The sequence below is a fragment of the Equus quagga genome, chromosome 4 (genome assembly GCF_021613505.1).
Source record: "Equus quagga isolate Etosha38 chromosome 4, UCLA_HA_Equagga_1.0, whole genome shotgun sequence".
Classification (NCBI taxonomy): domain Eukaryota; kingdom Metazoa; phylum Chordata; class Mammalia; order Perissodactyla; family Equidae; genus Equus; species Equus quagga.
The window spans coordinates 111,448,359-111,461,612 of NC_060270.1; the positions used below are offsets into that span (position 1 = coordinate 111,448,359).

General features: G+C 38.2%; 1 protein-coding gene across 2 annotated transcripts in view; it reads left to right on the top strand.

Moving 5' to 3' along the window:
- Nucleotides 1–5,379: 5,379 nt before the first annotated feature.
- Nucleotides 5,380–13,254, top strand: part of HAT1 (histone acetyltransferase 1) — a 57,725-nt gene continuing 49,850 nt past the window's right edge. Inside the window, exons 1-2 of one of the 2 annotated variants that reach the window (XM_046659170.1) lie at nt 5,380–5,445; nt 8,150–8,254. In XM_046659170.1, the coding sequence (XP_046515126.1) occupies nt 5,439–5,445; nt 8,150–8,254 (112 nt within the window). In that variant the 5' untranslated portion in view covers nt 5,380–5,438. Of the gene's footprint in view, nt 5,446–5,688; nt 5,728–8,149; nt 8,255–13,254 lie in introns of those variants that run through there. The other variant, XM_046659172.1, reaches the window with a different exon arrangement.

Genomic DNA, 13,254 nt, shown 5'->3' on the forward strand with positions numbered 1-13,254 from the left:
TGAGAAACCTCAAGCTAGAGTGTGAGATTGGGGCCAGCCCGGTTGCATAGTGGTTAGGTTTGCACACTCCACTTTGGAGGCCCCAGGGTTTGCAGGTTAGGATCCCAGGTGCGGACCTATGTACCACTCATGAAGCCAGCTGTGGTGGCATCCCACATACAAAATAGAGGAAGATTGGCACAGATGTTAGCTCAGCAACAATCTTCCTCAAGCAAAAGGAGGAAGATTGGCAACAGACGTTGGCTCAGGGCCAATCTTTCTCACCCAAAAAGAAGAGTGTGGGATTAAGTCAGGGATCTTCAGGGGTGCACAAGTGATTGACTGACTGAAAATATTAAGAATGAGTATTCTTATTCTTTTTTGCCTAAAAAATAAGTTAACAATAGTAATATTTAATATAGGGATTAACAGTAGTAAAAATATGTTAGATATATATTTACAAGGAAATGGGAACAAAAGTTTTTATGCATACGTATACCAAACAAAAAGCATGACAATGACTAGATTACCTGATTTCTAAAATCACTTTGCTCTAAAATTCCTGATTTTATATTAAAGTACCTTAGTTCCTCTTAAACTATATTAAAAAATAACACCATATCTATAGTAACAAACTTCCCCATGAACAACAAAATTTAAATTTACAAAGATATGAAAAAGTAAAGCTTTCATTCTTTAGATGCATCCTAACCCTAATGACACATCCTTCTTACCTGATGAAGCAGGCTCTCTTTGTATTTTATGGTACCAGTTGGCATGACCCTTTCTTCCTCTTAGCCCATTCAAGAGACTGGCAAAGGGATTCTCTGAGAGCCCTGTGTTGATGAGATTAATGACAAACTTAAAGTGTGGATTCCCTCTAGCAAAATTTTCAGAAAGAATTTTTTTAATTTTCACAGTGACTAGTTGGTTTAGCTTGTGGACAACTGTATATATTCCCTCAAAATTCTGATTTGTAAAAAAATTTAGAAGAATTACATTCTTCTTAAATTTTGTAAGAAAATTTAGAAGGCTGGCCCCCTGGCTGAGTGGTTAAGTTCGTGCACTCCACTTCAGCGGCCCAGAGTTTCACTGGTTCGGATCCTGGGCGCTGACGTGGCACCACTCATCAGGCCATGCTGAGGCGGCATCCCCCATGCCACAACTAGAAGAACCCACAACTAGAAATACGCAACTATGTACCAGGGGCCTTTGGGGAGAAAAAGGAAAAAATAAAATCTTTAAAAAAAAAAAAAAAAAGAAACACTACCACAAAGCTAAATTTTATTTTTATAATTCTTTTAAGGAACAAGTTTATCAACTAAACACTTAACTAACAGCACTGTATAGCTGGTATAATAGCTTCTCTCTTTGTGTGTCCAGATCATAGGAAGTTAAGAGTCTTGCTGTGCATAGTGATATGACAGGGTAAATAGGTTACAAAGGAGTTGGCTGAAAACCAATCCATTAAAATGGCAGTTTTCACAACAATGGGAATATACTTAACACTACTAAACTGTAGCTTAAAAATGACTCGGATGGTCAATTTTATGTTTTTTACCACAATCAAAAAAGAAAAAACAGAGGCCACCCTGGGAACCTAGTGGTTAAGTTCACATGCTCTGCTTCAGCAGCCCAGGGTTTGCAGGTTTAGATCCCGGGCACGGACCTAGTGCCACTCATCAAGCCATGCTGTGGTGGCATCCCACATAAAATAGAGAAAGACTAGCACAGATGTTAGCTCAGCAACAATCTTCCTCAAGCAAAGAGAGGAAGATTGGCAACAGATGTTAGCTCAGGGCCAATCCTCCTCACCAAAAACAAACAAACAAACGAAAACCCAGAGTGACTGAAACAATATATCAGTTTAAAATGACTATGTCTAGTCATAATTTTAACCACTTTTTAGTCTCATTTCTTTACTATCTAACTAGCTTTGATAAAGCTTTCTTCACCCTCCCCCTACCCTAAAGCTCTTCCACATTAAGAAACAACACAAAACAAGAACAGAAAAATTTAAAACAGAAGAGTAATGGTCATTTTTTATTGCCTAAAACTGAAAAAAGAATTAATATTTGAAATAACATTTTAACTATGGAATGTGAAATATCATAGGCATTATTGTATTTCTCACCCTAAATAGACATACATAATTAATGCCATTCTTACAAATTATAGTTTCAAAAAGTAAAGCAGTCATCACAGGATGGTAATTTTGGAAACAAGTATAAGCAATTATAGTGCTCTTCCCTCATTTTGGCAAATCTTTGCTTGTAAATAATGACAGAATGCAAAACTACAAATACTAATTTTCAACTGTTCAACAGTTGTTCCTCATTTCAATTAAGCTGCTCCTCTTTGATTCTGTGTATCACAATTTATAGAATTTAAAGAAGAGGGTAAGCGTTAGCAACCATGTCTAAGAAGTTCCAAAAAGATTGATAAGTTTCTAATTATTAAAGAAACCAATACATTCTCATTAGGAGAAGCAAACAGTATTTTTTTTTAAAATTACTCATTAATCTCCATCTCCAATTCCCCCTCGTAGAGGCAGCCACGGTTAAACCTGTTAAGTATGCTTTCAGATGTTTTCTGTGCTTATCAAATCACACTTTTTTATACAAATAAAATAACACTATAATGTGTAATTTAATTTTTAACCTATTAGAGATATTTTCCTAAGTCAGTATATTAGCCAGCCCCTTTTGGTATATGTTTAGGCTATCTCCAATTTGTCAACAAAATTAATGCTGCATTGAACATCTTTGTTCATATATCTTTGTGTTCCTGTGCAAAGAGTTTTGTAGGACAAATGCTTATAAGTGGAACTGCTACCTCAAAAGACATACAAATTGAAAATTTTATTAAATTTTTAAAAATTTCTAAATTGCATCTTAAAAAGTACTAGTTTATACAGCTATGGGTAGTATATGAGAGTTTAAAAACATATGTGCTGTTAGTAATATGTGTCTTTAAGTTATTCCTCTCACAGTAATTTTCAATACAAGCTGGTCCTCTATTTTCTTTCTTTTATCCCATGTAAAGGTCATCTAGCTGGGTAGGAGATTCTGGATAATTGTTCTGGGAAGTGATACTCATACCCCACCCCACCCCACCATTAGCACTGTGAGCTAAACAAATAGGTTTACAAGCTACTGTTACCTGTCTGTAGAGAGCTACATATTTTGAAATAAAGACACATAAAGTACCTGCATTTTTCTTTTAGCTCTCAGATTTCCTACATCCCTTTCTGATGACCATCTTTTTAATACCATGTTTAAAAAAAAAATCCCTTCAGAAGGTTTCAAGGTGACAAAATTTACCAGTCCATACGCACTTGAACCTGTACCACACATATGGTTGCTAGTTCATTCCTAATAGTGTAATATGGCCTTTTTCTCTGGAGAAAAATGCCTTTTCCAGACCTCCTATTCTAGAATAAATGTTATCATACTAATACCACCTCACATTAACACAGAATTTTAGAGTTTACAAAGCTCTTTCATAAATACTGTTCCATTTGATTTTCACAACAACCCAGTGTAGTGACTGGGAAAGTATTATTGTCTCTAGTTAATGTGTGAAACAAGGTCATACAGTCATGAAGTAGTAGAATTAAGACTAGTAGGGCATTGAACTTGCCATATCTTTATGCTGCCTCTTCCATCTATATCAGGACAGCATATTCCTTTTGTAGAAACTTTATTCCATGGTGGTAACATTCACTTCCTAAAGCTCCTTTAGAACAAGGTAAAATATAAATTAAAAAAGAGGTAAAAACTACAAGAAAAGGAAATACTGTTTCCTTTTTGGTAATTTTACTACTACCTTTCTAAAAGAAGTCATTCTTTTGTCTTTTAGTTAAACATGTATTCTGTGACATTTTAACATATGTGAACAGTTCTAAGATAAGGACAGTTTAAAACTGTAACCTCAATTCTGCAGGCAGATCATACTGAATGCTACTTACGATACACAGATTTCATCATACTTCCTATTCACACGCATCTTATTTCTTACTCATATTTATCATATAGGCTTCATCATATTTCTTTCCTACAATTAACCATAAAGTTCCAGGACTAACCTGTTTCAGATTTGCTGCAGTTAAGACAAATTCCTCTTGATTTCTTACCATAAGGATCATAATTGCTGGTCAGTTATTGCTTCATCTACAGATAAAGTTGTTTTGAAAAGAAATTATGAGTCTTGCCATTTTGAAGAAGTGATTTATATAAGAAAGATTGTTTTCCCTTTTTGATCCATAACGTCATTAGTAGCATAGACTTCAGTTTTCTTAACATTGTGATCATAATGTCTTGCATTTCACTAAGGCTTAAAGAAAAAGATCAGAGTGTTCTCAGCACCTTTTCTGATCTTTATTTTTGAGAGGGCCATCTCTGTGTAATCCAGCATATACTGGGCTGAGTGTCTGGAGAACTGCATTCTTACACAGGCTGTTTACAGAGTACGAACTTGGGCAATTTCTTTTTTCTGGGCTTTAGTTTCCTCATCTCTAATATGAGGGGTATATTAGTTCTAGACTATTATCCCAAGAGTCCATTTTAGTTTTAACATCGTCATTGTAAAACCTGTTAACCAACATTTGTCGAGACGAGGCATTCTAGCATACAGACAACATTGTGGGAATACTTGTGGATACCTAAATAATGGCTTATACTCTGGGACAAAGTTTCAACAGTTACTAAATACTAACAAGGACTATGGCTTAAATTAGGTAACATCCTGTGATGTGGTTCAGGCCACAAGGACTTGAGACATGCAGGACGAGATCAGGCCACTTGAGGTATTATTAGGCAACAATTTTGGTGCACTAATTGGTGGCCTGACCACCTTAAGAGTGAAAGCCGAGTACCTAAATATCACACTGTAGTCTACTAAAAAACATGAGAGAAAAGTAAGACGATGTTAAACAAGTATTTACGGCAAAAATAGAAACAAACTAAGCGAAAATTTCTCCCGCAACTGTAACTCAATGCCTGCATCTTCCCCTCCGAAAAGCCAGGGCTCTGGCGTTTGGATCCACCGTCCAGGCCACGGGGAAAGGTTTTCTACTAGTCTCCAAAACATCGCGAACGGGGAAAAGAAAACAGCCACAAGGTCGCTACATTATTCAAATCAATCCCAAAGAAACTCTCCTCGGGCCAGCGAGAGTCTTAATATAACAAGTCCCTTTTGCGGCCTCCCCCTCCAGCTCAGGCCTGCTGAGCAGCTGACGGCAGTGCCACGGCCAGACCACGCTCTGAGCCTTCCCAGCGGTCTTAGCCCCGCCTCCTGAGGAGCTTCCGCCACCCCGCGCCTCAAACCTCCTCCTCTCATTGGCCAGCGACATGCCAGCTGTGGGCGGGGGAAATGCGTCAGACAGCGCGCTCACTTCCGGCCAGGGAGCGCGCGGGTTGATTCGTCCTTCCTTGGCCGCGGGTGCTCGCAGCTCGGAAATGGCGGGTAAGTTCCCGGGAAAAGTTTACCAAGGGGAGGGGGCGGGCAGGTTTGGGAAAGAACGCCGGGACGGTGGTGACAGTGCCCGCTCGGAACTTTCGGGCCCTAGCCTGGGTTCCGGAAGGCTTGCGTCAGCCTGGAAGCGCGGAACTCTCGGCCCTACTCCTTGTCGGTCGAGGTTCGTGTCCCCGCCCCCTAGTGCTCGGGGTTCTGCGCCTTCTGCGAAGAGCTCGGTCCTCCGCAGGGACCGAAGAGGCCGGGGAGGGCGTCGCGATCGGGGCTTGTAAGGTGCAGATGCTTCGAGGCCTGCTTCTCTTCTCGTTCCTTTTCCCGTTGCTGCCTCAGCCGCTCTAGTCTGGTTCTTTTCCCGCCAGCTGATTTTAACGCTCAGATCCTCCTCCTCCTCCTCTTCTACGGCTCCCTCCACCTTCCTCTACAGTCAACTTCTGAGCTGGCGCACTGCTGCCTTGCCCTGCGCTAGGGCTTTCACTTGAATCTGGACTGACTTCGTAATCGTCTCCTTAGTGTCTCACTCTTTAGTCTTCCTAGGATCTCTTCAGAAAGAGGTTGTTCTCACATTCTTCCTTCATCTAAACTTCTCTTTTAGTGTATGTCTACTCTCATATAATTCTCTTGTGTTCATTCCATTCTGCTCTCTTCTTTAGAGTCTCTTCAGTTTACAACATTTCAGATCTATTAATTGCTATTATTTTGTACGTCTGTTAAGACTGTTTTGGTGTGAGTATATGCTTTTTTCCAGTTACGTATCTTTTGAAGTGATGGACAGTTTCTATTTTTTCTCTTTTCCAGTGCCTTCGTAGTAATCTCACTACACTTTTATGGATGTGCTGGATAGACAGGCTATAGCATGAGCTCTATAGATGTTTAAGGAAGGGCTCTTCTCCCAGATAGAGACTGTAGGATCATGGGACACGCTGGTACTATAAAAGGGGGGGGGGGGACATATTATGTATTGTATAGAGTGTACATATTATAAGAATTACACCTAAATTCGAATTTCAGCTTCACCACTTCATAGTTGGGTGCCCTTAAGCAACTGGTAAACCTCTTTCTAAGCCTGAGCTTTTAAAAATGAAATGGGACTGATATAGTATTTGCTTGTCTTATAGAATTGTGGAGATTTAGCTGATGTATGATTTCACAAGTTAAACTTTCTTGCTTGGGTTATACATAAATTCCTTGAGGTGGGTTCTCTTAGCTCAGTTTTATAGATTAGGGTTAGAGAAGTCAAATAATGTGCTCTAGTTCACAGCTCTAATAAGTAAATGGTGAAGCCTGGATTTGAATCCAAGAATTCTGACTCCAAACCATTAATGTATACTGTCTCAAGTGTTTCCCATTTTCCTTGTGTCTTTAAATTACTTAAGTTTATGGCATGTCATTGTACCTCTTCTTTTGTTTCTGCTCATGACTTTTTTCCCCTGGTTTTTTTTTTTTTTTACTAATTTTTATGTTCATTTTGTCAGGAGATTTATCATTATCTTTGCTTGAAAGTTTCTTTCTTATTTTTTTTTTAAAGATTTTATTTTTCCTTTTTCTCCCCAAAGCCCCCCAGTACATAATTGTGTATTTTAGTTGTGGGTCCTCCTAGTTGTGGCATGTGGGACGCCACCTCAGCATGGCTTGATAAGCAGTGCCATGTCAGCACACAGGATCCTAACCGGCTAAACCCTGGGCCACTGAAGCGGATTGTGTGAACTTAACCACTCGGCCAGGGGCCAGCCCCAAAAGTTTCTCTTGATGGGTAGCCAGGTTGCAGTAAAACCGTTTGGTTATTCCAGTAGCCCATAGTTTTGACTTTGTGCCCATATGGTCAAAACAATTTTTTTAATACAGTGAAATTTTCTTCCCTAATCTTGTCCCCATTCCTTCTCTCTTATCCTAGAGGTAACCATGGTTACCAGTTTCTTGTGCATTCTTGAGATGATCTATGCATTATCAGTTGATGGTGGGGGTTTTTTGTTTTGTTTGCTGAGGAAGATTAGACCTGAGCTAACATGTCTCGCCAATCGTCCTCTTTTTTTGCTTGAGGGAGATTAGCCCTGAGCTAAAACCTGTGCCATTCTTCCTACACTTTATATGTGGGTCCCTGCCACAGCATGGCTGATGAGTGGTGTAAGTCTGTGCCCAGGATCCAAACTGTGAACCTAGGCTGCTGAAGTGGAGTGTGCTGAACCTAACCACTACACCATGGGGCCAGCCTCAGTTGATAGTTTTTTTAGTGGTTGATCTGGAAGTACTCTGGGTAGAATTTTTCCAGTGTTAGAAATGAAATGCTATTGTAATTATCAAAGGATATTCTCACTTTGTTTCTTAGTAGAGCAGTGGCATCCTTTTTATATTTCTTGTTAAAAAGCTAGTTAGGTATAAATCCTAGCAGGTAATTCATATTAGTATTTGATATTTAGAAATGTCAGTAGTCTGTCATCTTAATTTTCAGGTTTGCTCATTTATGTAAAGCATGCCTTGTTCATAAGCCTCTATCTCAAAAGTGATGTTTTCCCTATTTTATAATGAGGCAGTCATACAGTGCATTTATTTGGGCATATATGGAGAATGACCGGTACTTTCATGATCTATTAGCGTGTTTTAAATCTTACCTTTATTCCACTTCTAATAAGACCCCTATTTGTAGGTTTGACTATTTAAATCACTTCCAACCAGACCTTTTAAAAACCTTTTCTCTTAGGATTTGGTGCTATGGAGAAATTTCTAGTTGAATACAAGAGTGCAGTGGAGAAGAAACTGGCCGAGTACAAATGTAACACCAACACAGCAATTGAACTAAAATTAGGTATGTATGCATTTCTAATTGGTGTTATATATGTACTGTGTGTGTGTATGTAATCTTTCTTTGTAAATTTTAAGTAGAATTTTACGTAAAAGCAGTTGTTTATGTAAATGTATAGATATCTGCATTTGCTGAACATTCAGATTTTACTTCAGTCTTGATTCACGTCATGGAGTGGGTAGATGTCTGAGAGGTGGCAGAGTTTACATATAGTAAGTACCGTGTGGCAAAAGTGACAAGTATAAGTGGTTTAGCCTGTTAAAAATATTTACCTTTACTTTTTTGCTTATAAAAATAATAGACAGTAAGTGTTGGTGAGGTGGTGGAAAAACACTCTTGTGTTGCTGATGGGAATGTAAAATGATTCAGCTACTTTGGAAAGCAGTTTGGCAGGTTCTTAAAGAGTTATACGTAAATTTATCATATGACCCAGCAATTCTACTCCTAGGCATCTACCCAAGAGAAATGAAAGCATATGTCCATGCAAAAACTTGTCCACGAATGTTCATAGCAGCATTATTCACAATAGCCAAAAAATGGAAACAACCTAGATATCCATCAGCTGGTAAATGGATAAACAAAGTAAGGTATACCTATATGATGGAATACTATTTGAGGATAAGAAGGAATGAAGATCTGTCACATGCTACAACATGGATAAACCTGAAAAACATACTTGTTAAGGAAACCGACCAAAAACCCACACACACTGTGTGATTCCATTTGTATGAAATGTTTGGAAAAGGCACATCCATAGAGAGAAAGTAGCTTAGTGGTTTCCTGGGGAGAGAGAATGACTGCAAATAGGCATGAAATTTCTTTTGAGAGTGATAGCGGTGTTTTAAAATTAGATTGTGGAATTGGTCACACAGTTCTAAATTTACTAAAAATCATTGAACTCTACGCTTAAGTGAGTTTTATGGTATGTAAGTTAAACCTCAATAAAGCTGCTTAGAAAGTATATGCTCATGAAAAATAAAATAGTATATGCTCCTGAATCCATCACTTCCCATGCCTCTGGTTCCTCATCTTTAAAATGAAGTTAATAGTACTTACTTTATAGTGGTTGTGAAGATTAAATGTAAGGTTAAATATAAGTAAAATGCTTAAACAACTTGACTTGTAGAAATTCTCAATAAATGTTAGCTGTTATTATTTAAAACAATACAAAGAAAGTGACAAAGAAAGTAGTGGTTCTCTAACCCCTCACAACAGAGATAATACTGATCTAGATTTTTTTGCTGGTACATACTTTATTTTTCTAAAACCAAGATCCTCTCGTAAAGCTTCTTAACAACGTGTGGGATATCATTCCCTGCATATAGATCTACCTCATTCTTTTAAGTTAGGTAATACAGTATGACTGTACCATAACTTATTTAAGTGTTCCCTCTTGGGGGATTTTTAGGTTGCTTCTCCTCTTTTGCTATTAAAAATCATTCTCCAATGAATAGCCTGTCTATATCTTTATCCACTTGTGTAAGTGTTCGATAGAACGTGTGGCTAGAAATTGAGATGCTAGATTGGAGTTTCTTAACTTCAGCACCATTGACATTTTGGGTTAGATAATTCTTTGGGTTTGATAATTCTTTGTTATTCTGTGCATTGTAGGATATTTAGCAGCATCCCTGGTCTCTACTCACTAGATGCCAGTAACATTCCCCTCCAGTTGCGACAACCAAAAAAATGTCTTCTGACATTGTCAAATACCCTCTGAGGGTGGTGAGTAAAGTTGCCCCTGTCTGAGAACCACTATGGATATGAACCTATTCTGCTTCAGCAGCTGTTGCCAAATTACCTTCCAAAAAATCCATATACTTGCTCCAGAATTTTTTCAGATTGTCTTTTTACCTATATCCTGGTCACTGTTGCATATTGTCATTAAAAAACAAGAACAAACAAAAAATCCTGCCTCTCTGATGGGTAAAAAATGATTTCTTATTTTAGTACACATTTTGTTATTAGTGAGATTCAGCAACTTTTCTTTTATCCTTTTTTTAATTAAATTAAATTAATTAATTTATTTATTTTGAGGAAGATAAGCCCTGAGCTAACTACTGCCAGTCCTCCTCTTTTTTGCTCAGGAAGCCTGGCCCTGAGCTAACATCTCTGCCCATCTTCCTCTACTTTATATGTGGGGCGCCTGCCACAGCATGGCTTGCCAAGTGGTGCCATGTCCGCACCCGGGATCCGAACCTGTGAACCCCGGGCCGCCAAGAAGCGGAATGTGTGCACTTAACCACTGTGCCATCGGGCCGGCCCCTTTTATCCTATTGATCATTTTTGTCTTATATGAATTGACTGTTTTCCTTGCAACAGACTTTTTTAGTAGTAAAAAAACACATAACATTGGGGCCAGCCTGGTGGTGTAGTGGTTAAGTTCGTGTGCTCTGTTTCTGTGGCCCAGGGTTCACAGGTTCGGATTCTGGGCACAGAACTACACATAACTTATCAAGCCATGGTGTGGCAGGTGTCCAACATGTAAAATAGAGGAAGATGGGCACAGATATTAGCTCAGGGCCAATCTTCCTCAGCAAAAAATAGGAAGATTGTCAGTGGATGCTGGCTCAGGGCTAATCTTCCTCACCAGGGCTAATCTTCCTCATTAAAAAAAAAAAAGTAGTAACAAAGTTTACCATCTTTACCATTTTTAAGTGTACAGTTCAGTAGTGTTGAGTATATTCACATAGTTGTACAATAGATCTCCAGAACTTTTTCATCTTGTATAATTGAAACTCTATACCCATTAAACAACTCCGTATTTCCTCTCCACCCAGCCCCTGGCAACCACCATTTTACTTCCTGTTTCTAGAATTTGGCTATGGTAGATACCTCATATAAGTGGAATCATACAGTATTTGTCTTTGTCACTGCTGTATTTCATTTAGCTTAATGTCCTCAGAATTCATCCATGTTGTAACACGTGACAGAATTTACTTCCTTTATGGCTGAATAATTTTCCATCGTATGTATATACCGCATTTGGTTTATCCATTCATCCGTTGATGGACATTTGCTTTCACCTCTTAACTATTATGAATAAGGCTGCTGTGACTGGGTGTGCACACATCTCTTGAGATCCCGCTTGGAATTCTTTTGCATATATATGCAGAAGTAGGATTGCTGGATCATATGATAATTCTGTTTTTAATTTTTTGAGGAATCTCCATACCAGTTTCCATAGGGGCTGCTCCATTTTACATTCCTACCAACGGTACACATAGGTTCCAATTTCTCCATAGCCTTGCAACACTTACTTACTTTTTTTTTCTGTGTGTTTTTGACCATTTTTTGATTTGATAATTAAAATTGATTTTTAATTGGAAGAGAGGTTATATCCTTTATATTCTAAGAGAACCAGCCCTTTTTTGGTCATGTGTTACAAGTACTTTTTCCTGATTTTGACTTTGGTGAGTTTGTTATTTAGAAGTTAAAACTTATCTAGAAAAATTTCTTTTTCTTTTATGAGTTTTCATCCTGTCTTACAAAAAAGCTCTCCTCACTCTAAGATTATAAAGAAATGTATTCATTGTTTCTTTTAATAATTTTTTTGATTTCTTTTCTTTTGTAAATTGAAAGCTTTGAATATTTTTTTTTCTTCTTCTTCTTCTTCTCCCCAAAGACCCCCAGTACATGGTTGTGTATTCTAATTGTAGGTCCTTCTATGTGGGACGCTGCCTCAGCATGGCTTGATGAGCGGTGCCGGGTGCGCGCCCAGGATCCGAACTGGCGAAACCCTAGGCCGGCAAAGTGGAGCACATGAACCTAATCACTCAGCCACAGGGCTGAGCCCAAAACCTTTGAGTCTTTATCTTGATATAAGGCATAAGATAGGAATCCAGCTTACTGCTTTTTTCAGATGAGTTAACCAATTATCCACCTACCAATTTGTTGTTTTATTAATGGTTTAAAATTTCTCTTTTATCATAGTAAAGTATCATATATTCTTGGGTTTATTTGGGGCCCCTTTTTTGTCCTTGAGCCATTAGTGTACTGTTATAATAAATGTTGTAATTAATATATGGTGTGACTAGGTCCCACTCGTTACTCTCTAAGAGTTTTCCTAAGTTTTCTCTAATGTTTATTCTTTTAGATGAACATTTTATCAAGTTCCAAAAAGACTTTGTTGATCATTTTTTTAACTGAGATCCTATTAAATTTTAAGTTTAATTTTAGGGAAAATCAACATCCTTACATTATTGAGTCTTCCTTTCTAAAAGCAAGAATATCTTTTTATGGCCCAGCCCTGTGGCCGAGTGGTTAGGTTCGCGTGCTGCGCTTCGGTGGCCCAGGGTTTCACTGGTTTGAGTCCTGGGCGCGGACATGGGGCAGCTCGTCAGGCCATGCTGAGGCGGTGTCCCACATGCCACAACTGAGAGGACTCGCAGCTAAAAGCATACAACTATGTACCCGGGGGGCTTTGGGGAAAAAAGGAAAAAAATAAAATCTTTAAAAAAAAAAAAAAAGAAGATCTTTCTGTTTATCTGGGCATTTTTTATGTCTATCTTTAGTTTTAATTTTTATTTATAGATGATAAACATTTCTTATTGTTTATTCCTAGTATTTCATCTGTTTTATTGCTATTATATATGGAATCTTCTCTTTGTTATATTTTCTACCTTTATTAATAGTGTGTAGGAAAACGATGGAAGATAATTTTTTTTCTTTAAAGTCACATTGGTTTATAACATTATGTAAATTTCAGGGGTACATCATTATATTTCAGCTTCTGTATAGACTGCATCGTGTTTACCACCAAAAGTCTAATTACCATCTGTCACCATACATGTGTGCCCCTTTACTCCTTTTACCCTCCCCCATCCTCTTCCTCTCTGGTGACCACCAATCTGGCCTCTGTATCTGTGTGTGTGTGTGTTTATTTTCCACATATGAGTGAAGTCATATGGTGTTTCTCTTTCTTTGACTTATTTCACTTAACATCATACCCTCAGGGTCCATCCATGTTGTCACAAATGGCTAGATTTCATCTCTTCTCTTATGGC